At 34.3% G+C, this 24274-nt stretch overlaps 1 protein-coding gene across 4 annotated transcripts in view; it reads left to right on the top strand.

Moving 5' to 3' along the window:
• Positions 1 to 24274, top strand: part of Acap2 (ArfGAP with coiled-coil, ankyrin repeat and PH domains 2) — a 116429-nt gene that overhangs the window by 63890 nt on the left and 28265 nt on the right. For 2 of the 4 annotated variants that reach the window (XM_070029878.1, XM_070029876.1), the window contains exons 9-14: positions 333 to 407; positions 9707 to 9819; positions 14959 to 14979; positions 18111 to 18162; positions 21635 to 21735; positions 22508 to 22613. In XM_070029878.1, coding sequence (XP_069885979.1) covers positions 333 to 407; positions 9707 to 9819; positions 14959 to 14979; positions 18111 to 18162; positions 21635 to 21735; positions 22508 to 22613 — 468 coding nt within the window. The remainder of the gene's footprint in view (positions 1 to 332; positions 408 to 9706; positions 9820 to 14958; positions 14980 to 18110; positions 18163 to 21634; positions 21736 to 22507; positions 22614 to 24274) is intronic. The other 2 variants (XM_070029879.1, XM_070029877.1) reach the window with 1 other exon arrangement.

Raw genomic sequence — 24274 nt, 5'->3', positions numbered from 1 at the left:
CTCTTGGTAACTTTGATTGTAACTATCCAAATTTGTGGAGTGAGTCAGCATGTACCTTAAGCTACAGTCATTTTCCTTATTCAAGGATTGAACACATATTGCTGACATTCCCAAGACAAGGCCTCCTGCCTTGAATGCTTGGCACCATGATTGTTCTTGGAAACCTTTTCCCTAGCAGGAATGGACCTTTTCCAAGAGGGATTAATACCAGAAAGAAATATGAAGTGTTTTTAAGTTTAGCCAAAAGGAGTTTTTGTGCCTAACTTGCAAGTATGGTTTGAAAAAAAGTGCTTTTTTCTTTGATTTTTAAGTTTATATTTCTCCTTTTCTAGTTGGATCAACTGGTTGTAGATGCAGCAAAGGAAAAAAGAGAGATGGAACAAAAACATTCCACTATTCAACAAAAGGTACATGAGGGGAAAAGTTAAAGAAGATTAATTTTCATTTTACTAAATTAGTTTTGGTTTAAGCAAGGTACCATTGTGTTATAACAAATCATTTCAGTTGTTTAATTTCATGGTACAAATAAATGTCTTTTTGTGGAAAGTAGGATATTTTTCAGATGTTAAGGTATGTATTTTATTATTCCTTCAGATCAAAACATTTGAAAGCCATGTTCTTGAACCAGTTTATAAAAAACCTATTTTAAATACTATTCATAGTTTCATTTAGGATGCTACTAATATTCTGTAAATGTATGTATGTGTGCATGTGTGCATCTGTGTAATAAAGAAGAGACAGATAAAAGTGAGTAATAAAAGAGAATGATGATATGAGGGAGATAAAAGAGGTAGAGAGAGGAAGACAGTGAGAGAGAGATTGATTGTGAGCACATGTGCCTTGGTTACAGTGTTACTCATTTCCCCGGTGCGCTCACTTCAGAGCAACACTCCTTTCTTTCACAGTGGTGCTAAAAGGTGTGATTTGTTAAAATGCCCAAGGCCAATTACACTAGCTTTTGGAAATTGCTTTTAAGAATGAAAATTCAAATATTAAGCTCTTTTTTTCTTTATAATGAATTGAGTGTTATGTCTGAAATGCAATATGATAGTATATAATATATACTATATTTAATATATCTTAAGTAGTGAATTTTTTGTGCAGTAATTTTTTTTTGGGGGGGGGTCCGGTCATGGGGCCTGAACTCTGGGCTGGGGCGCTGTCCCTCAGCTCTTCAGCTCAAGGTTAGCACTCTACTACTTGAGCCACAGCGCCACTTGTGGCTTTTTTCTTTTTGCTTATGTGGTGCTGAGGAATCGAACCCAGGGCCTCATGCATGCAAGGCAAGTACTCTACCACTGAGCCACCTTCCCAGCCTGTGCAGTAATTTTTTTGTGCCAGTTCTGGGGTTTGAACTCAGGACTGTTTTGTTCAAGGCTAGTGCTCTGCCACTTCAGCCATAGCTCCACTCTGGGTTTTTGGTGATAAATTGGAGATAAGTATCTCATAGACTTTCCAGCCTGGGCTGGCTTTGAGCTGTGATCCTTAGATCTAAGTCTCTTAAGTAGTTAGGATTTCAGTAGTGAGCCAATGGAGCCTGCCTTTTTTCAGTACTTTGAAAACAAAAGAGAGAGAGCATTGGTTGGATACAGTATTATAAGTAGATGTCAGGCTGCCTTGCTTGCTTAAAAATAAATCTGTTTTCTGTTTTCTTAGTAAAAACAGTTAAGTCAACTTCTTTTTTTTTCTTTTTTTCTTCCTTCCCATCCTGGGACTTGAATTCAGGATCCAGGCACTTTCCCTTACGTTTTTGCTTAGGACTGGCACAGCTTCACTTTCAACTTTTTGGTAGTTATTGGAGATAACAGTCTCATGGGCTTTCCTGCCTAGGCTGGCTTGGAACCTTGAGTCTCAGATCTCAGGCTCCTTAAGTAACTAGGATTACAGGTGTGAGCCACCAGCGCCTGGCTAAATAGTATTTTAAAAAGGAAGGATTTTCTGTTATGACAACCTTTGTTATGATTCTTATTATCATTTTTTTTATAGCAGAGTCTTGTTTTGTAGCCTTGTTGTCCTTGAATTCACTTTGTATACCCTGCTAGCTTGGAACCCACAATACTCCTGCGTCCACCTCTTGGGTGCTAGGATCACAGGTATACACTACCATAACCTGTCCTAGACTCACCTCAGATTATTTCTTCTTCCTCCTCCTCCTAGTTCTCTTCCTCTTCCTCCTCTTCTTCGTCCCCCTCCCTTTCCTCCTCTTCCTCTTTTTTTTTTTGGTGGTTTCAGGGCTTGAACTTAGGGTCTGGGCACTGTCTCTGAGCCTAGCTCTCTAGCATTTGACCCACAATACCACTTCTGGCTTTTGTTTATGTTTTTGTTTTGAGTGGTTAATTAGAGATAAGAGTCTCATGGGGACTTTTCTGCCCTGGCTGGCTTCTAACAGCCATCCTCCAATCTCAGCCTCCTGAGTAGCTAGGATTACAGATATTAGCCACCAGTGCCTGGCTACATTGATTTTTTATTTCTTATTATTATCAGATAAAACTAACTCCATATTTTCTTTTATTTAAAGTTGGAAGGTTAGATTAACTTTTTAAAAAATTAAATGAGATCTGGGTATGTATTCCAGACTGGATTTGAACTCTTGATTCTGTCTAGAGTAGCTGGGATTACATGTGTGCATACCATGCCTGGCTTTAGTTTTTTGTTTTTTGTTTTTTTTTGTTTTTTGGGTCCGGTCGAGGGGCCTGAACTCTGGGCCTGGGCACTGTCCCTCAGCTCTTTAGCTCAAGGCTGGCGCTCTACCACTTGAGCCACAGCACCACTTCCGGCTTTTTTCTTTTTGCTTATGTGGTGCTGAGGAATCGAACCCAGGGCCTCGAACATGCAAGGCAAGCACTCTACCACTGAGCCACCTTCCCAGCCCCCTGGCTTTAGTTTTTTATTTGAGTAACTTTTCTCTCTTTCCCCCTTTATTTTTACCTTTTTTACTAAAACCAATTTAAAAAATTTTAGTCTTGCTATGTGACCAAGGCTAGCTTAGCACTTGTAATCCTTCTACCGCAACCTCTGGAGTGGTAGGATAACCAACAAGTGTGTCCCATCATAGCTGGGGCACTTTTTTTTTATTGTCAGGAAAAAATGGAATAAATTTAGGGTGTGGGACATGATGATTTTTTTTCTTTTTAATGCAGTGCTTAAGTTTGAACTCGGGGCCTCATGCTTGCTAGGCAGGCACATTATCACTTAGAAATATCCCTACCCCTTTTATATTATGCTCCACCACTTGAGGTACACTCTCAGGCCTTTTTTTGCTTTAGTTATTTTTCATAGAGGATCTTGCATTTTGCCAGGGATCAGATTTGTACTACAATCCTCCTACTTAGACTTCTAGTATATCTGGAATTACAGGTATTTACCACTACACTTGGCCCAATATATTTTGATGAGTAATTTGTTTTAGTAACATTACTGTGAAAAGATTATTAAAATGGAATCTTTTTTTTTTTTTTGGGTCCGGTTGTGGGGCCTGAACTCTGGGCCTGGGCCCTGTCCCTCAGCTCTTCAGCTCAAGGCTAGCTCTCTACCACTTGAGCCACAGAGCCACTTCCGGCTTTTTTCTTTTTGCTTATATGGTGCTGAGGAATCGAACCCAGGGCCTCAGGCTTGCAAGGCAAGCGCTCTACCACTGAGCCACCTTCCCAGCCCAATGGAATCATTTTTAATTGAAGTCAAAGATTGAAATGTTTGTAGAAATATATGATTATTTGCTTGAATTCAAACATTTAATGATTATATATATTTATATATAATTTCATATCTTTCCCTATTCTGTTAAAGATTGTACTGGAGGTTCAGAACTGGTATTAAATCTGAGATTAATTTATTTGACTTTAAACAATACTTCAAACTATTTTCCTTTATTGAAAATAATGCTATTTTTGTTCATTATGAATAATTACCTTTTTTTCTGTCCTTAAATGCTGGCACAAGGCTGCATTACAGGTAAAAAAAAAAATCAAATTTAAGGGAAACTGTATTTAATATAATTACTTAGATTTCTAAAGAACTGGAATTGATCAATTAAAGACACTGTGATGCTGTAAATATCTGTGTACATGGTTTTGGATATGTACACATTTTTGGTGATTTTCTTGGAATAAAACTGTCTAATCAAAGAGTCCACCCTTAGTCGGTATTACTGAATTATATCTCAAAATGTGATTCCATTCTTTGCAGGTAGCACTCTGAGAATTCCCATTGCTCATTGTCACCTTGTTATATTGCAAACAATTTTATGTTTTTGTTAATTTTGTGGGCAGATGTGAACCTATATCACTGTGGTTTAATTTATACATAATTTTGTGACTATATCTGTTGATCATTTAGTCATACTGTTTGTGAAATGTCTATTAGTGTTTTTTTCCCTTTTTTCCCTTTTTCCTGTCAGGTTAGCTGTCAATCATACATTCCATGTATTCTGAATATAAGGATAAGCCCCTTTGGGTTTATGTGTTTTAAATTTTTATGTAGTTTATTAGTTTTTATTTGATGCCTTTTGTGTCTTGTTCAGTAAATCTTTTCCATCTCCAAGTCATAAAGATCACTGCTTTAATTTTTTTTTTGTGGTACTAGGGATTAAACTCATGGCCTCACAAATGTTAGGCAAGCACTGTGCCACTGAGCTAAAACATTAGACTTCATGTTTAGATGTTCAGTACATGTGTACTTGGGTTTTTGTTTATGATGTCAAGTAAAGATCCAATTTTCATTTTTTTTCCATTAGTAGTGGATCTGGACTAGTTATCAATGTTTTTTTTCCCCAAATGTTCTATAGTATGTCCTTTTTGTACTTCACATTTACATATAGCTAAGGCTGTTTTCGGGCTCTTTATTCTATTAATCTTTTTCTCTTAATATCCTGTTACTATAGTCTCTTAGTTGTTATTAGCTTTATAGTAAGTCTTCATATCGAATAAAGCAGCTTCGTACCTTTTCTTTTGAAGAAATGAATTACTGTAGGTTTGCATTTCCATGTAAATTTTAGGAGCAGCTTTTCAGGTTCCATAAAAATAGCTTTTGAGATTTTGACATTAAATGAGATCAAGTAATAATCTTTGGGGAAAATGATGTCTTTCTTTAATAGTGTTGTTTAATTGATGGCCTTGTTATATTCTTCAATTGCTGGAGTTTTTTGATTGATTTTATAAGGATTTATTATTTTCTTTTATATCTCTTTTGCTAGATTTATTCTAAACACATTTTTTTTTTTTTTGGATCAGTCGTGGGGCTTGAATTTAGGGCCTGAGTGCTTTTGTTCAAAGCTAGCGCTCTACCACTTTGACCCACAGCACCGCTTCTGGTTTTCGGTGGTTAATTGGAGATGAGCATCTCATAGACTTTACAGCTCAGGAAGATCCTCACATCTCAGCCTCCTAAGTAGCTAGGATTACAGTCATGAGCCACTAGCACCTGGCTCTAAACACATTTTAAATATTCTTGTAATGTTATCTTTTTTAATTTATTTAAATTCATTTCCTTCTGTTGTATTAGAATAAAGGCAATATTTCTCTATTGATTTTGTAAACAGTATTTTTTTCTTTCTTTATTTTCGTGCTGATACTGAGCTTGAACTCAGGGCCTCGAGATCTCACAGCTTTTTCACTTATGGCTGATGTTCTACCATTTGAGCCATGCCTCTGCTTCTGGCTTTTTTGCTGGTTAATTGGATGTTAGTGCCTCTTGGATTTGTGGAATCATAATTTTTAGATCTCAGCCTTCTCAGTAGCTAGGATGATAGGCATAAGCAACTGGTGCCTGACACTAATCAGTATTCTTGTAATTACTGTAATCAGTAATTCTCTTTGAATACTGATTATTTCTGGATACTTTATTTTTTTTTCTGGATACTTTAAAATGATCCTTGTAAAACATTTCATTCATAAATATGGTAGGTTTTTCTTTCCAACATTTCACCATTCTGGCTGGCTACAACCTTTATCATAAACTCAAATGTAAGTGGTAATAATATTTCTTTTTTTTTTAGTTTTTTTTCTTTTATTATTAGGACTATTGCTGCTATGGAACAACTTTATTTTATTTTATTTTATTTTATTTTATTTTATTGTTCAGTCGTGGGGCCTGAACTCTGGGCCTGAGCGCTGCCCCTCAGTTCTTCAGCTCAAGGCTAGCGCTCTACCACTTGAGCCACAGAGCCACTTGGTATGTGGTACTGATGATTTGAACCCAGGGCCCATGCATGCAAGGCAAGCAATCTGCCACTGAGCCACTTTCCCAGCCCTGGTAATATTTTTTGTCTAGCTTACAATTGCAATGGAAAAAGCTTCTATTTGATACCCATCACTGACCATCCATCTGTTTTTACCTTTTTATTCCCTGAACCTCATAAGAATGTTCAAGTTCTCTTGTTGGGCAAATACCCCTAATGTGAAAGCTAGATTCCTTGCTCTGCTGACTTCTTTGGCTTTCAAATTTCATATTAGTCTTTTGTCTTTGAGTATTCTTTCTTAATTTGTCATCACTAGATCATCAGAGAGATTCTACAATATATCCATTCCAATATTATCAGTTGCTAACATTATGACATTTCTCACATTTTAAGTACAATGATTGTCATTTTAAAGTACTTTAAATATTGATATTAATAGTAAATTAAATACTTATTTCTCTCAAAGACATAGTTGTAGAGTAACATTTATAATCCACTACACATTCAGAGAGGTTTTATTCTCTGTCTCTCTGTCTTTTCTCTCTCAGTATTGGAAGTTGAGTACAGGTTCTTGTGCATCATTGAAAAGCACTGTACTGATGAGCTACACTCCCAGTTTCATTATTTTCTTAAATAGAATTAGGATTATTAAAGAAACTATACCTTTCTGAATGAAACATTTAGAAATGTTACAAAGTCAGTTATATCTATTTCAAACTTAAACAAATGTGCATAATTTGGTAAATTATAGCCTTGTGTTGAAGGTAGAACTTACTGTACATGCAAAAAGCACTGGGTTCAACATCTAGCACTGAGATATACATGCAATAATATAAATAAAGACAAAATCATATCCTCAAATAAATTAGTTGTTTTTTTACAGATCTGAGGAATGCAGGGCTTTACACATTCTAGGCTGGCAGAGTACCACTGAGATACACTCTTGAGCTTTACTTCAAATAAATTTTAACTGAGAGAATTGAAGTAATGCAGTGGTTTTTCTAAAAAGTACTAGGAAGAAATGTAATGATCCATTTATAGATTCATTTTTTTTTTCTTTTTTTGGTCGTGGGGCTTGAACTCTGGGCTTGGGTGCTGTCCCTGGGCTCTTCAGCTCAAGGTGAGCACTCTACTGCTTGAGCCACAGCGCCACTTCCTAGATTCATTTCTTATGATTAAAGAGTAAAAAATATCAGGAGATGCTAAGCCTCCTAGGGATTCTTCAGACAGGAAGGCCATCACCACATGTGGGCATTAAAAAGTCCAGAATTATGACCTAAATAAACACCTTTAATACAGATATATATATATATGTATGCATACATATATATGTGTATATGAATGACTTTCTCTTTCAACCCTTGCCTAAGACTTATGCAAAAATAGCAGTTATTAAAATTATTCCTTTTTATGTAATTATAAAGGTTAAAAAAATCAGATTTTCCTTTTATTTCTAATTTCATTCCATTTCCACTCCCTGTCTTAGCAGTCTCAGATTTGGAAGGCCCTTGAGTGACTCACTCTACCTCCCCTTCTGTTCAGGTCCCTTACTTCTCAGGTTTATCAGCAGGTGGGCCATCAGTAAAAAGGTTTCTCAAGACAAGTAGCATTCTAGTTGTAGGTATTGGTGCAGGAATAAGTTCAAAAGTTCTGGTACTTGATTTTTAGAGTTTTAAATTTGCTGTGATTCAACATTATTGAGACTGTGTTCAAATTAGGAAGTTCGTGAGGAAAGTATTGATTATCTGATTTCCAGACTTTATGAATCATTGGAGGGAAATCAAACATTTGAGTTACATGCAAATGTATAATATGTTAATATATTGACATCATATTGTATGAATGTAATAATCAATATTAACATTTAATTAGTAATTGATAAATATTAATCACTATATATTTCTATACTATATTAATACAGTATATAGAAATACATATATATATATATATTTGAATGATTAGGGTGGTACAAGAAGCCTATGAATCATTTTGTAGTTAACATTAAAAGTGAGCACAAGGGGTGAATATGTGTGTCAGTGACGCCAAGCCCTGTGTTCAAACCCTAGTATCTTCTCCCTACTTCCTCCCAAAAAGTGAGTTTGACATGCTCACTTGAAATTGTCTGAAAGTCCTTTCTTTGGTATTGCAAAACTAAATTCTAATTTAGAGGAAAGAAAAAACATAGTTTTTTTGTCCTATTTTTGAACTTACTAAATAGTAATTGCTCCTCTTATATTAAAAAGCTACCATGATAGTAGTACATTTAGAAAATATTGGTAGAAGCCCGGCACTAGTGGTTCATGCCTGTAATCCTAGCTACTCAGGATGTTGAGATCTGAGGATCATGGTTTGAAGTCAGCTTAGGCAAGAAAGTCTATGAGACTCGTATCTCTTGTAACTACCAGAAAACTGGAAGTGGAGCTGTGGCTCAAAGTGGTAGAGTACTAACCTTGAGCAAGACAGCTCAAGGTCACCTCCCAGACCCTGAGTTCAAGCCCCACAACTGGAAAAATAAATAATAAATAAATTAAAAAATATATAAGTATATTAAAATAGTACCAATTAAGTACATTCTTATGGTTTCCCTTATTTGCAATAACTAGTATATGTCTGGGACAAGCAGAAAAGGTCAAAAGCTATGTACATATGACCATATAAGATGATGCTAAGCAAAATGAACCTCAAGATAGGGACACAAGAGGTTTTATCTTTGTTGGTGTTGTTTTTTAATGTACTTATAATGTACTATGTGATTTTTTTGTTTGTTTTGTATGTTCTTCCCTCATGGTATAACCCCTGTTGTCACTGTATTTGATTCTGGTGCCCTGCATCTTGTATATACATTTTTCCAATTTGGGGAGGGAAAGGGAAATAACAAGGATACAGGTTGACCCATTGTAACAATGATATGTACAAGACACTGTGTTGAAAACAAACTTTACAACTTGGGGGGCAGGGAGTTGGGGAGGTAAGGAGGGAAGAATGGTAGGGGAAAAACAAAGGAGGGGGTAACAATGCTTTATAGAAAATGTACTCATTACCTTACTCATGTAACTGTAACCACTCTGTACAGTATCTTTACAATAAAAAATACATATTAAAAATTAAAAAATAAATTTAAAATATCTAGGTAGATTCAAATAATCCCAATTAAATATATTGTTATATATAAAAAATTATAACACATATTGTCATAAATAATTGTGATAAAAGCATTTCAAATATATCACTTGGTTTCTGTGTCTTTGTTTACATACTATTACTTTGTTTTTTTATATTCTATGTATTCACCTGTCCTTTTAAACCAACATTATCTTAATTGTTGTACAATAGTCTGTTGAATTAAAATACTTTAGTGTGCTGAAACATCCTCAATTACTGGCCATCTAAGACCCCCATATTTTTCATGAATAGTGTTGAAACAGCCTTAATACTAAACTTTCCTTCTTTTTCAACTCTTTCCCTAGAAAAATTGATTTTTGTAGGTAACATCATGACCTAATCTGTCTTCTCGTGTGTTATTTTGCATAGGATTTCTCCAGTGATGATTCTAAGCTGGAATATAATGTAGATGCTGCAAATGGCATTGTCATGGAAGGGTATCTCTTTAAACGGGCCAGTAATGCCTTCAAAACGTGGAACAGGTAATATATTTCACATGTGAATCATGACTTTTCCATATTTGGAGTTTGGCAATTGCTTCCTTCATTTTTCCTGAAATTCTATAAATTGTGTAGTAAATTTATGTCTTGCTTGCATGCTTTCTTATTTCTCTTTTTCTTTTTCTTTCTCTCTTTCTATTGTGCTGTTATTTGGGCTTGAACTCAGGGCCAAAGCTAAGGGAGCTTAGCTTTTTCATGTTAAGCTAGTACTCTGTGATGTGAGCTACACAGCCTTTTGGTGGATACTTGGAGATGAGTCTCTTGGACTTTTTTCCCTAGCCTGCGTCAAACTGGAACCCTCAAATCTCAGTCCCCTGAGTACATAGAATTGTAGGTGTGAGCCACTGGTAGTTAGCTTGTAGTAACTTTCTTGATCCCAGTCCATTGAAGAAAAGACTCTTAAAGCAGGTGAAAATGAAAATATTCTTAATCCTTAGACTGCAAGCAAGGTTAAGGAAGAAGCAAGGTAGAACTTTCATGTTGTTTGGTTATTGTGACTATATCATCACAATTATTGAACACAAGCTACTTCCCACAATGGTTATTGAATAGGTATTAGTTCAAATTATATATTAAATATAACTGATGATTAAAATAATTAAGCTTTTTTTCCCTTTTGGTTCCTTCCCTATATGTATGCTTTTACTTACTGTTCACTTACTAATTTTTAAGCCAGATGATCCTGATATTTGGTACTTTGTAGAAGCCATAAAGAGGAACTTAAGGACATAGTGTTATTTTTCAGATGGGAAACTGTAATAGCTATTTTTCTTTTTTTTTTTTTTTTGTCAGTCATGTGGCTTGAACTCTGGACCTGGGCACTATCCCTGAGCTCCTCTGCTCAAGGCTAGCACTTATACACTTGAGCTGTCAGGTACTGGTGGCTCATACCTCTAATCTTAGCTACTCAGGAGGCTGAGCTCTGAGGATCAAGGTTCAAAGCCAGCGCTGGCAGGAAAGTCTGGGAGACTCTTAGCTCTAATTAACCACCAGAAAACCAGAAGTAGCACTGTGGCTAGCCTTGAGCAAAATAGCTCAGGGACAGCACCCAGCACCTTGAGTTCAAGCCCCACGACTGACAAAAAATAAAAATACAAATAGGATTTTTTGGTAAGTTTGTTCAGTATATAATTTAATAGAAACCCAAATGTTTAATGCCTTGAGTGTGATTACTTTGGTTTCTTAACATGAAGGAAATATATTGAATATTTCCCTAGCATGTTACAGTCAAATTTAAATTTAAATGGTAGAAGGTTTTATTAGAAAAACAAACTGAGAGTGAATTTCAACTAGGAAGAGTAATAATTATATTTGACATTAAACTTGTTTAAGTTTTGAAGAACTTGAAACAAAAAAACATGAATATAGTGATACTCACGTCATAGTCATTCAACTATAGTGATCTGATTAGAAATAATGTTTCTAATTATTATGAAGTAAAAATGAAAATGGATGTTTTACAGGGTCTGAAAAATAACAATAATCTTTTAAACCTCTGGGTCATTTCTGTAACTAGAACATGAAATGGGAAAAAATTAATGTTATTGGTGAATCTCATAGTAAAAAAAAATTATTCATCCAGTATAGTTTTATGTTAGAATTAAGTTTTAAACTTCAGATTTTAAAACAACTTCCTTAAAATTTAACAAAAGGAAAAATACAATAAATCTATAGAAACTTTTATGTTATAAAGAAAAGAAATAAACTTCCTTCAGTGATGAATGATCTCAGACTTAAAATGAAGCAACATGGGCTAGGAATGTGGCTCAGTGGTGGAGTGCTTGCTTAGCATGCATGAAGGCCTAGGTTCGACTCCTTAGTAACACATAAACAGAAAAAAGCCTGAAGTGGCACTGTGGTTAAAGTAGTAGAACACTAGCCTTGAGCCAAAGAAGCTCAGAGACAGTGCTCAGATTCTGAGTTCCAGCCCCATGACAGGCAAAAAAGAAGAAAAAAAGAAAAAAAATCATATAAAAAATAAATGAAGCAGCACAGTGAAAAATTAAATTGGTACTTATGACAATAGAAGAAAATTTGTATTAGAGTGTGCTAACATTTTCATTTTTATTTGATTTATGAATTCTATTTAATAGATCTAGAAATAAAATGAAGTAAGGAATAGATAAACAATCATCAAAAGTAAACATGTTATGTGCTGATTGGAAATTGGGCTGCTTTTAAAGGAGGTGCCATTTATGTTTTGAGATAACAATTACTATTTAGAATCATGGGTTAAAGTCTAATAGCCCAATTATCAGTAAAGTAAATGAGCTTTAGAGATAATTGAGAGAGAAAATAGATTAATTGCACTCACAGTTTTGGAGGCTGAAAGTTCAAGATTTAGTGTCCTCATTGATCTGTCTTCTGGTGAGGGCCTGGTAGTGGATTGCATCATAGTGGCAGAAGTGGTATACAACTCATAGTAGACAACAGGGAGTTAGAGAGCAGAAAAGAGCCAATCTTCTTTTTCTATAACCACCCTTCCATTGGTGGTTCCCCAATCATGTAATTACCTAGTCAAGACCCTATCTCTTAAAGATTTTATCTCCCACCATACTGAGGACTAGGCATAAAACTTTGGGGGACAAATATATCTAAAGCATAATAGAAAGTAGTTATAAATGGGAGAAGAAAAAAGTATAGTAAATGTTAGTTAAAATATTCTTGTTTTTGCATTTAGAATGTATCAGTTTCTAACAGTTTTGTCAAGAAGCTAATGTCAGGAAATATAAATACTTTCTCTTTAGCCATATTTTATTAGTATCTGCCCTGCTTTTCTAATTAGTTCTCCATCTAACATAATCTAATCTGTTACTACTAGTCTTTGGGTAAGATTATATATTTGTAATATTTATGCTTTAACTTAAAAAATATATAGGAAACTATGTAACTTGAGGGTAGAGATGGAAGAGGGAAATTGAGGGAAAATGAAGGAAAAATTGAAGAAGCAGCATTGTACTCATAACCTGACTTACGGAATTGTAACCCCAGCTACTTAATATGAAGAGTTTCTAACTACTGCTTATATACTTGTGTGTGTGTGTGTGTGTGTGTGTGTGTGTGTGTGTGTGTGTGTGTGTGTGTGTGTGAGTGTGTGTGTGTGTGAGTGAGTTAGTGAGTGAGAGAGAGAGAGAGAGACAGAGAGAGAAGAGAAGAGAGAGAGAAAGGAGAGAGATGTCCTGGGGCTTGAATTCAGGGCCTGGGTGCTGTCCCTGAGATTTTTTGCTCAAGGCTGATGCCCTATACCACTTGAGCAACAGTACCACTTTTGGCTCTTTTGGTAGCTGATTGGAGATAAGAGTCTTACAGACTTTCCCGCCTGGGCTGGCTTTGAACCTGGATACTTAGACCTCAGCCTCCTCAATAGCTAGTATAATGGGCACGAGCCAATGGTGCCCAATGATTAATTAGTTTTAGGGAACATTTTATAGTCACCATACTGTGACAATCTATAGTTTTATGGAATTATGGCATATAAAACTTTTAACATCAACTTTTTAAAAAGACATCCTTCCTGAGAGATATGTGAATGCGACTTTGACTTCCCAAATAGTTTTAAAACCTCAGCTTATGTTTTGTAATTAAAAGTCTTTTGAAAGTGGTATTCACTAGTCTTAAAGTTGCCAGAATAGATATATATTTTATGTGATGCAATTAAAATAGCATCAGAGTGAAAAGGTTTACATCTGAAGTGGACTGTTGAGCTAGTTTCTGATTGTTTTCAGATTTGTAGTTAGTGGCATCTCAAAGTTAGGTATATCTGTAATACAAATGGCTCTTTTTGTCCATGGATTCAAGCAAAATATGTGACTCAGAAATATTTGGAAAAAAATAAGTCTGTAGTTAGTTTGTGCAGACTTTTATTTCTTCTTATTCCTTTAACAGTACCATCTAACAGTTACTTACATACATTTATATTGTGTTAGTATACAGAACTAGATATCATGGTGCATGCCCATCTGTAGTCCTATCATACTCAGACTGAGGCAGGAGGATCACTTGAGCCCAGGAATTCAGGAGTAGTCCGGGCAACTGACAAGGCCCTCTTGTGTACACACATGCATGCACACACACATTTACATTATATGCAAATATAAGACGAGCATCTATAGATTGGATATCCTTGGAAAGAGGGTTATGGTTCTGAAACTCTACACATATCAAGAGACTACTGTATTCTTTCTGCCATAATAACTTTTCCTTGTCAGTTATTTTCTCAGTATGATAGCGTCACCATATGCATAAACTAGTGGACTATTGGAATAGGATCAAGTGTATTCATATATTCCTCCTTTTGTTAAAAAAATGTAGAAAAGATAAAAAAGGAAAATAAGTACATTTTGATATAGTTTATTTAACGATGTAGAAAGGCTGACAAAATAGCTAATATCATTGTTGTACTAGAAAGTACAGCTAAAAGCATGAAATGTGTTACACAACTTTGTTTAAAAAAGCAAAATGTTCTATATGTTGCTGCTACAGATTAAATGTTTTATTCTTACTGGTTTTTGTTTTAAAATAAGTATTCATAAATTAAAGATGACTCTTATGTGTGGCCTTAGAATCTTTGCTATCATTTGATAAAAATGGAGGTGGGTAGGTGGGAAGTTTCTTTGGCTAATATTTTATAATCTGAAATTCTACGTGATCCCATTTCTTTACAAAAACCTTTCATTTATTCTATATTTCTGTAGATATACCTGCAGTGATTTTAGGAGCAGTTTTTAATGAAGTGGCAAGGTACTATCTGTATTGTCTAGTCATGACCATAGATTTAGAAAATAATAATAGAAGAGGTTTGCCCAAGTATACTAAGACCATCCAGAATTTTTATAAGGTAATACTTGAAGCATGGTTTGAATATTTCTAAAATATTAGTATTTCAGATTCCCAAGAGTTAGAATTAATTGTTACACATTTGTATATGATGCTTAAATAAAATACAGCAGATACTTTTGATTATTTTGTTAGTTTATAAGCTTAAGCTTGTTCCTTCAATTCTTGCTTTATTTGTATCATGCTAGTCCTTTGCTTTTTTTTTTTTTTTTGCACATTTGCATTTTCATTCTTTTACCACCTTTCCCTTATGTTTTAATCCTGCCCCATTTTTTTACATGACAGGAAAAAGCCCGATCATATCAGGTACCAAATGGCTTCCTTCCCTTTCTCATCTTACTCCAGTTTCTTCTTTGGCACGAGAAAGCTCATAATTAACCTGCATTTAAGCTGGATTACTTGCAATGGATAAAATGTCTCTTTATGTTTTAAATTGGGAACAAAAATAGAAGCATTTTATTTGAGGAATGAAATTATACCTCTTGATTGCCCATCTCTGTACTTCATTTTAATCTATAAAGAACATTTCATGTACTTTCAGTTACTCAAAGAATACTGTTATGTCTCTCTTTTTTTTTAAATTAAGGAAATAAACTAGCCAACTATAAAATTTGAGCAGCTAAGATTAGTCACTTTGGAAACCATATTAATTTTGTTGAAAGAATACATTGTTCCTAAGTTTTCTTTGTTTAATTTTTTCCCCTATAATAAAGTAGGTTGAATTTATATAAACTAAAATCATGTTTGTTAGTTTATTTTATTAAATGTTTATCTACTTGGCATCTGTATGTATAAAGTATGAGCCCATAATTTACAGTTTTGGTGAGAAACCATCTACAGACTTAGAAGTTTGACTTTTTCCTTATGATCTTAAGTACAGTTCTGGAACCTAGTAATCAAATGATACTTGATTTTTCTAAATATTTTTTCCTTTCCTATCAAAATTTTGTCATCTGGACATTCTTAGTGTATAAAAAAGAATGATCTTTAATTTTTTAATAAATTTCATATTTTAATCTAAAAATGCTATACTGAATTATTTCAACTGGGTAGATATGTAATGCTGTCTGATATTAATGAATAAATTTTCCTTTTTGAAAACTTGTATTTTTGGCTTTGTGTTCCATTCCTTAATCTTGGAGACCTTAGTATATTAGTTAGCATAATGCCTTTGAAAGTTTTTCTCTTTGGATCTAATTACTTTTTTCTTTATTGGTGCCAGTCCTGGAGCTTGAACTCAGGGCCTGAGCACTGTCCCTGAGCTGCTTTGTTCAAGGCTAGTACCTCACACTTGAGCCATGTCTCTATCACTTTGAAATTTTGGGTGATTAATTGGAGATAAAAGTTTCATGGGCTTTACTGCTTGGAGTAGCTTCAAACTTCAGTCCTAAGCCCTAAGCCACCAGCCCCAGCTTTGTTACTTTTTTTTTTTTTTTTTTTAAGAACTTTCAAATTTCAAGTACCAAGTATTTAAAACTATTAAATATTCTGTATCCCAAAGCTCATGAGCTGTTTGCCATTCTCAGTTTTCCTTTTCTTAGAAATGTTAATAATCACTAGGTTTATTCTATAGGAATAATTTTACCTGCGTGAAGTTTTGAACAATGAAGAGTGCACTTTTTTTGTTTAAGTTTTAGTGGTAGTAGAGGGAGATAGTATTGTAATATGTAAGCTTTCTAATTCAGATTTTTTTTCTACCTAGGATATATGTTATACCTTCTTAGGAGGTATCTAAATTAGATTACTTCATATTGTCTTTCCTGAGCATACAAAAGCTTGATGAAGTGATTATGCCACTCACAAGCAGATAAATGGTAGGGAAACTGAGTTTCAAGAAAGATATGATTGGTTGGGAGGTGTCTCAAAGAATAGACCACCTGCCTAGCAAATATATAGCTCTTGAGTTCAAACTCTACTGTTGGGGACTAGGAAGGAAGAAATACGATATGAAGTTAATAACTAGAGGGAACTATCTCTGAAAAAAGAACACTTCCTCCCCCAGTATTTTGTTATTCTTTGCAGGGAGTATTATCCTATGATGAAATAGGTCAAAAGAAATTTGTTTTTTAAGGACCTTAGAAGCATGGAAGTTACATTGTTAAATGGGCATTTTTCCCATAGTTCAATAAAACAATAAAATGGTTACTATGCTATAAGACCTATGAATCTTCATTAATATAGGTCACTCTCCAGCAAACAATTAAGAAAACCCCTTTAATCAGTAGCAGAGATTATTTCCATTGCATGTCATCTCACATGGCAGAGTTGCACCATTTTGTTTGTGTGTAGGTATTTCCTTTAACATTTCTAACCAGCCATCTGTTCTAAAAGATACTGAGAAGTTCTTCCTTTTCTAGCCTGTTGGTGATTTGCATTTAGAGGCAACCCACCTTGTTTTATCTAGGTGCTTATTTAACAGTTTTAACAATTTTATAATAAAAAAGGGGAAACCTTTTTCTTATACCTAACAATCTAGTAAAAGGCTTGAAAATGGAAAAGCATTTCTTAATCATTTTCTCAGATTTGGAGAAGTTTCCAAATTAAAAAATTTGAAATGTCTAAATATAATTTCTAGTGCTTGGTACTAGTAGCAATGAAAAGGTAGACTTTCTATCTGCTAATAGATTAATAACTAATGTTTACAATAGAGACCATCTTACATGAAACTAATTTTAAAATGATAACTTAAATATCATTTTACCTTTCATGCTTGTTGAGAAGTTTTGCTTTCTTTTATAAGTGCTTGTGGCTGTGATATTAAGTCTTTTTTGTTTTAATAAATTAGAATTAGTAAATATGGTATACATGGCTTAGCCTTTTCTTCTAAAGCAGATTGCAAGTAAATGTTTTTCTAATTTACAGTAATAAGCAGAACCATGTAATTGAGAGGATCATTTGTGATAACTTTATTTTGCTTAGAAGTACACAGTATGACCAAGTTAGTTGATGATTATCCTGTTTGAATCAGTTCTAGAATGATTAAGTTTTCTTTTTTGCTTATAAAATCAAAGACTTGCTGAATTATCTGCTGAAAGGTTGAAAATAAAACAATTTATCCTAATGTTTATATGCAAGGATATTTCAATTCACAATTTATATTTTAATTTGATAAATATGTAATTGGGAGAAAACATTTTATTTTGAGGAATCTCAAAAGCTTCAAATTTAAATTTTAAAACAATTATTGGATGATAGCACAAATAACAGCTTTTGTTGGGATGTGAATTTATGATATAAAGTGAATCAAAATATTGTAAGTTTATTTTCCTAATTTATGGTTTTATGATGTTTGCTCTTAATTTATCTCATTGCTTCTGGTCTATAAAAAATATAATTACTATTTGCTGATTGTTAGTCCTTTCTCCAGTATTTCATTTCTGTCCATAGGAAAAGTAAATTTATGTTTATGAAAACAATCTATTTTGTTTTTTATTTAGACGCTGGTTTTCAATACAGAACAATCAGTTGGTTTACCAGAAAAAGTTTAAGGTAGGTCTTTTCTTAAGAAATGAACTGAAAACTCATGCGCACAAATGCTCCCTGTGCCAGTGTTTCATTGTAAGGAGAGTTGGCCTTATAGTCTTTTTTGGTAGGTAAGTCCTTATCAGCCCTGTCTTTGTCCTTGGTCATGCCACTTACCTACACTTGGGGATGGGCTAAAAATACATTTTTTGGCATCTGGAACTAACTATCTTCAGGACAAGTGTTTTGTCTCTTCAGCCCCATCTGGTTTTATTGCGAAAAACTACACATATTTTATTAATTCAAAATCAGGAAAAAGGAAAAGAAATTAAGAGAAAGCTGAGTGAGTTCCCAAGTTTAGCTTTTTTTTTCTCAGTTCTGATTGAACTCAGGACTTTGTACTTGCTAGATGAGCACTGTACCACTTGAGCTATGCTTCCAGTCTCTAATTTTACTTTATTTTTTATAGTTTGCCTTAGTAAATATTACAGTCCATAAGTGCTCATGTACAAAATTATTATAGTTACTACTTACTAGTGTTATGTTTTAGCATGTATAAGGAAACTCTTGAGTGGAAACTATTAACATTTAAATTATGTTTATTTATTGATTGATGGCACTAGGATTTGAACTCCATGCTTCACACTTGTTAGGCAAGTGTTGTAGTCTTTTTGCTTTTTAGTTTGTTTTTCAAATACAGTGTGTAGGTAACTTTGTCCAGGCTAGCCTTGAACAGTGATTGTCCTACTTATGTCTCCTGAATTATAGGGATACACCACTACAACTAGCTTAAAAACCACCAATATTTTATCCTAAAGGCAGAATGATTCTGAATCTGAATTCTCTTTTTTAAACCAGTATTGGAAACAAGAAAAAATTAGTAATTAGGAAGCATCAAAAGGAGGTGAAGAAAAAAACCTGTGAAATTTTTTTTTTCTTTTTTTGTTTATCAGTGTGGGGCTTGAACTCTGGGCCTGGGCGCTGTCCCTCAGCTCTTCAGCTCAAGGCTAGTGCTCTACCACTGAAGTCACAGCACTACTTCTGGCTTTTTCTGTTTATGTGGTACTGAGGAATCAAACCCAGGGCCTCATGCATGTGAGGCAAGCACTCATCACTGAACCACCTTCCCAGCCCCTGTAAAATTTTTATACAATAAATCCCCAAGACAAACCAGACTATGTGCACTATATGCGTTCTTTAATGTAATTTTTAAGAACCAGCAATGCAAGCTGGGCACTGGTGGTTCATGCCTGTAATCCTAGTTACTCAGGAGGCTGAGATCTGAGGGTTGTGGTTTGAAGCCAGTTAGCTCCATTTTACCACCAAAAAGCTGGAAATGGAAGTGTGGTAGATTGCTAGCCTTGAGCAAAAAGCCCAGGGACAGCACCTAGGCCCTGAGTTCAAGCCCAGAACTGGTGTGTGCAGGTGCATGTGTGCACACACACATGTATTTGCACAGAACCAGCCATGCAAATTCATAGAGAAATAAAGTAAGTTCTTGCTTCTAGGTAGACATGAGGAGATTAACTGGAAAGAATGCCAGAGAGCTTTCTGGGATGATGGAAATAGTGTCTTACCTTGTTTTCAATAGTGGTTACACTGGTTGATAAAACTGTTAAAACTGAAGTTTCCATGTTGTAGGTATAAACTATACATCAGTAAAAGTTAAAAGTAGTTTATCTTTGTATTGAGAGAACATACTCACTGTTTTACCCAAGAGCAATTTTACTCTCTTGATTTCTATAGTATTATAATTAGAAGCATTTTGACACTCTTCCCATTTTTATTAGTATAGATTGATGGCATAAAGGGATTTTATTGTGATATTTCCATACATGCATAGAACATATTTTGATAAAATTGACCCTCCTATGACTTTCTTGTTCTTCCTATTCCCCCTTTTAAACAGCGTATAATGGACTTTATTATGCTATTTTCATGTATAAATTTAATGCCCTTCAGTCACTCAATTTTAGATTCTTTTATGTGTATGTGCCAGCATTAGGGTTTGAACTCAATGTTATTGTTTGGATTTTTTCACTTGTAGCTCATGTTCTACTACTTGAGCTACAACTCTAGTCTTGAGTCCTGAATTCTGTGTGTGTGTGTGTGTGTGTGTGTGTGTGTGTGTGTGTGTGTGTGTGTGTGTGTGTGTGTGTGTGTGTGTGTGTGTGTGTGTGTGTGTCTTTGTGTGTTTGTGCATGTGCGTGCACATACATGTCTTAAATTAGGGCTTGTGTTCTGTTCCTGAGCTTTTTTGCTCAAGGCTAGCACTCTTCAACTTGAACCACAGCTGCACTTCCGGCTTTTTTGGTAGCTAATTGGGGATAAAAGTCACAGACTTTTCTGCTCAGGTTGGCTTTGAACTGCAGTCCTCATATCTCAGCCTCCTTAGTAGCTAGGATTATGGCATAAGCCCCCAGCACCCAGCCTGAGTCCTGGACTCTTAATTATAGCTTTGAGATGGACTTCCTTGTGTCCTAGGATTATTACTCTAATGTCTTTATGATTTTTTTGTTTGATAATCTTGTGAGGCAGAAAGAGAATATGCTTTTTAAGGATTTTCATTCAGTGGTCATAATTCTGAAAGGTTAAAAATGACATAAATTATGCTGGAACTATGATTGAAGTGGTAGAGCACCTGACTAACAAGCTCAAAGCCATGAGTTCAAAATGCAGAACAGGCCGGGCGCTGGTGGCTCACGCCTGTAATCCTAGCTACTCAGGAGGCTGAGATCTGAGGATCGAGGTTCAAAGCCAGCCCAGGCAGGAAAGTCCATGACACTCTTATCTCCAATAAACCACTAGAAAATGGGAAGTGGCGCTGTGGCTCAAGTGGTAGAGTGCTCGCCTTGAGCTGAAGAGCGCAAGGACAGCGCCTAAGCCCAGAGTTCAAGCCCCACGACCAACAACAAAAAAACCCAACAATAATAATAACTCAGAACAGCCAAATAAAAAAACTTCTTAAAAACCATAAATTGTAGTCATTCATTATAACATATGGAGTGACTTTTTTTTGTACCAGTAATGAGGCTTGAATTCATGGTCAGGGCACTGTCCCTTAACTTTTTTACTTAAATTGGGTGCTCTAGTACTTGAGCCATACTTACACTTCTGGTTTTTTGATGTTTAATAGGAGATAAGAGTTTTGTGGTTTTTCTTACTAGGATTGCAGGTATGAGTATCTGGTGTCTGTCTATTATATATAAGTGGAGACTAGAGGAGTAATAAATATAAATGAAAGTGGAAAAAAAATAGCTAAAATTATTGACCATCTAATAAGTTCACTTAATCCATATGTAATATTTTTTCCATGTATAATAATTTTGTGAGGCAAATAAAATTATTAATAAGACAGAATTACTTCTATTAATTATATGTGTTGATAGTCCCTAAGAGTAAGGTAAAATAAAATCCTTTATTATAAATAATATTTTAAAGTATGTTGTTATTTGTAGTATAAGTTGATAAATATGGGAATCCTGTTTCTTTATTGTAGGATAACCCCACTGTAGTAGTGGAAGATCTCAGGCTCTGCACAGTGAAGCATTGTGAAGACATTGAAAGAAGATTCTGCTTTGAGGTGGTCTCGCCAACAAAGTGAGTAGTTCTAAAGAATTTGAAAATTGATTTTATGAACTTTGTGTTTATGAAATTTGTGTTTGATTTATGATTATCATAAAAAGATTTTTTAAAAATAAATTTCAGTAATAATACATATTATGAGACTGATGTACTACCTACTCTGCTAATGAGGTACCTTGATAATACATGTTATATAACATAACTTCTTTTTATGAATTTTATCCTTTAAATTCTATAATGATTATATGCCCATATGAGAACTCTTTAACTCTTATGATAAGGATTTTACTTCATATTCTGATATGAACTTTGGTAGCTCTTTTTCATGTATAGCACAGTTCAGAGAAGTAATGTATGGTACGCTTAAGAGTTTATCTGTATATTTTAATGTAAATTCATCTACTTTTAAAACTATATATATATTTTATATAAATATAAATAAATAAGTAAATACATACTATATGCTATTTCTTGATTATTTTATTTTTCTTAAGACAGGTATTTGTTTTGTAGCTCAGACTAGTCTCATGCCTCAGCCTCCCAAATGCTGGGTTTATAGGCATGGACTACTATACTTGTCTTGTTTATATTCTTTTATGTTTAGGGATGGATGATTTGTTTTAAGAGAATATTTATACTATTGGTATCTTTATTTCTTTGAAAACAATTTGTCCTGAAAATAGGCTTAACATTTCAACAAATTATTAAATAGCAAAGTGGACAGAAGTATAAAATTTATGGATTTGAGCATTTTTTATTATTGAACCAATATCTTATTTCCTTTTAGGAGTTGTATGCTCCAGGCAGATTCTGAAAAGCTGCGCCAGGCATGGATTAAGGCTGTTCAGACCAGTATTGCAACTGCTTATAGAGAGAAGGGCGATGAGTCAGAGGTTAGTAAAGGCATTATCAATATCAAGTGAAAAATTACAAGAAGTGTCTAATCTCAGTCACATGCTAATATATGATTATAATATCTTTATGATAGATAATTTTTATGTAATTGAGTGAGTTTTTAAAATCTAGGCTGAATTTCTCATTTTAGTTTTCAATATTTGAACTTACCTTTATTTTAATATTTGACTGTATATCCCAGATTGGAATAAAGTATTCTAATGTTAGTGTTTTCCCCTAAATATTTTATGACTTTATGTGAATGAATTTTGAGAAATGAAACTCACTGCTGTTGACTCATATGGCAGGGCTGAGGCATAAACTTAGTGATAGACACTTGTCAGAAATATGATTAGGGAAATGAAAAGCTCCCTAAATTATATTTGAAAGGTCAGGAGTAGCTCAATTAGAAGCCTTCCTTAGCAGAAAATGAGGAATTTACTTAATCCAAGCAATGAGGAGAGGAGCAATTTCATCAGTAGCCAATATTGGATACTAATTATTGGAACACTGGCAAAAAGGGTATGTTGGTGATAAAACCCTCAAATTGGTGTGTCACCTGAATTATACTTCTCCAGTTTAAATCAGTTGTCCTTAAGTTTGCAATGTAGTTAGTGGTCTGAGATTTCTTTACATAAAGAAGATTTCTTTACATAAAGGAGATTTTTCTCTCCTTTGTCTCATATTTTTCTCTTTGACTTATGAAGGATTTGAGGACTTTTTCCGATATGCTATTGAAAATGAGCTATTTATGACTTTTTTTTTTTGGTCCTGGGGCTTGAACTCCGGGCCTACATGCTGTCCTTGAGATAAGAGTCTCATGGACTTTCCTTCCCAGGCTGGCTTTGAACCACCATCCTCAGATCTCAGCCTCCTGAGTAGCTAGGATTACAGGCATGAGCCACTGGTGCCCAGTTTTATGACTCTTATGCTTGAAAATATCTTAATAATACTATGTTCTCATATTTTTAATAATTTGATTGTTACAGAATTTTATATTGGAAATAATTATCCTTAAGAATTTTAACTGCATTATATTTTTGTTAGTTCTACTATTTATTTATTTATTTTTGTTTGTGTGTAGTATCCAATGTTGTTGGAGCTTATTAATGATACTTTATTTTTTTCTCTCTAATTTCTCTTTCTAAAATTGTGTTCTAAATGTGATTGTGTGTTTCTTAGCCTACTCTTTGAGAAATTTCAGTTAATCTTTTAAACTTTCCATTGATATTTTCATCCTATTGGCATTAATTTTCCAAGAGTTTCCTTATGTTTGTTGAAAGTTTATACAAATCTGTTGCTTGGTCATGGATACATTTTTACAGCTTTGGTTCTTCATTTCATTGTACCCTTTAACACAGGAAGCTTAAGTTCCTACCAGATCATTTGAGTCCCTACCAGATCATCTGAATGGACTTGGGAGCCAGGCATTAATATTTTTAAGTTTTTCCTTTTTTCCTTTTTCTCAGTCATAAGGCTTGAACTGGCCTATGTGCTGTCCATGAGCTTTTCTTACCGGTAGTTTCCATGAATAGCCAAGAATGAAAGTCATTTGTGTTTATAGGCTTTCATTGTTTCTCTGATAATTTGCTCATAATTATAATTAATACTATAGTTACTTAGAACTTCTCAGAGGAACTTCTAGACAAGTAGATAAGAT

Source organism: Dipodomys merriami, unplaced genomic scaffold (genome assembly GCF_024711535.1).
Source record: "Dipodomys merriami isolate MVZ:Mamm:240054 unplaced genomic scaffold, mDipMer1.0.p SCAF_2, whole genome shotgun sequence".
Classification (NCBI taxonomy): domain Eukaryota; kingdom Metazoa; phylum Chordata; class Mammalia; order Rodentia; family Heteromyidae; genus Dipodomys; species Dipodomys merriami.
The sequence above is the reverse complement of the archived record's forward strand: the minus strand, read 5'-3'. Positions and strand labels throughout refer to the sequence as shown.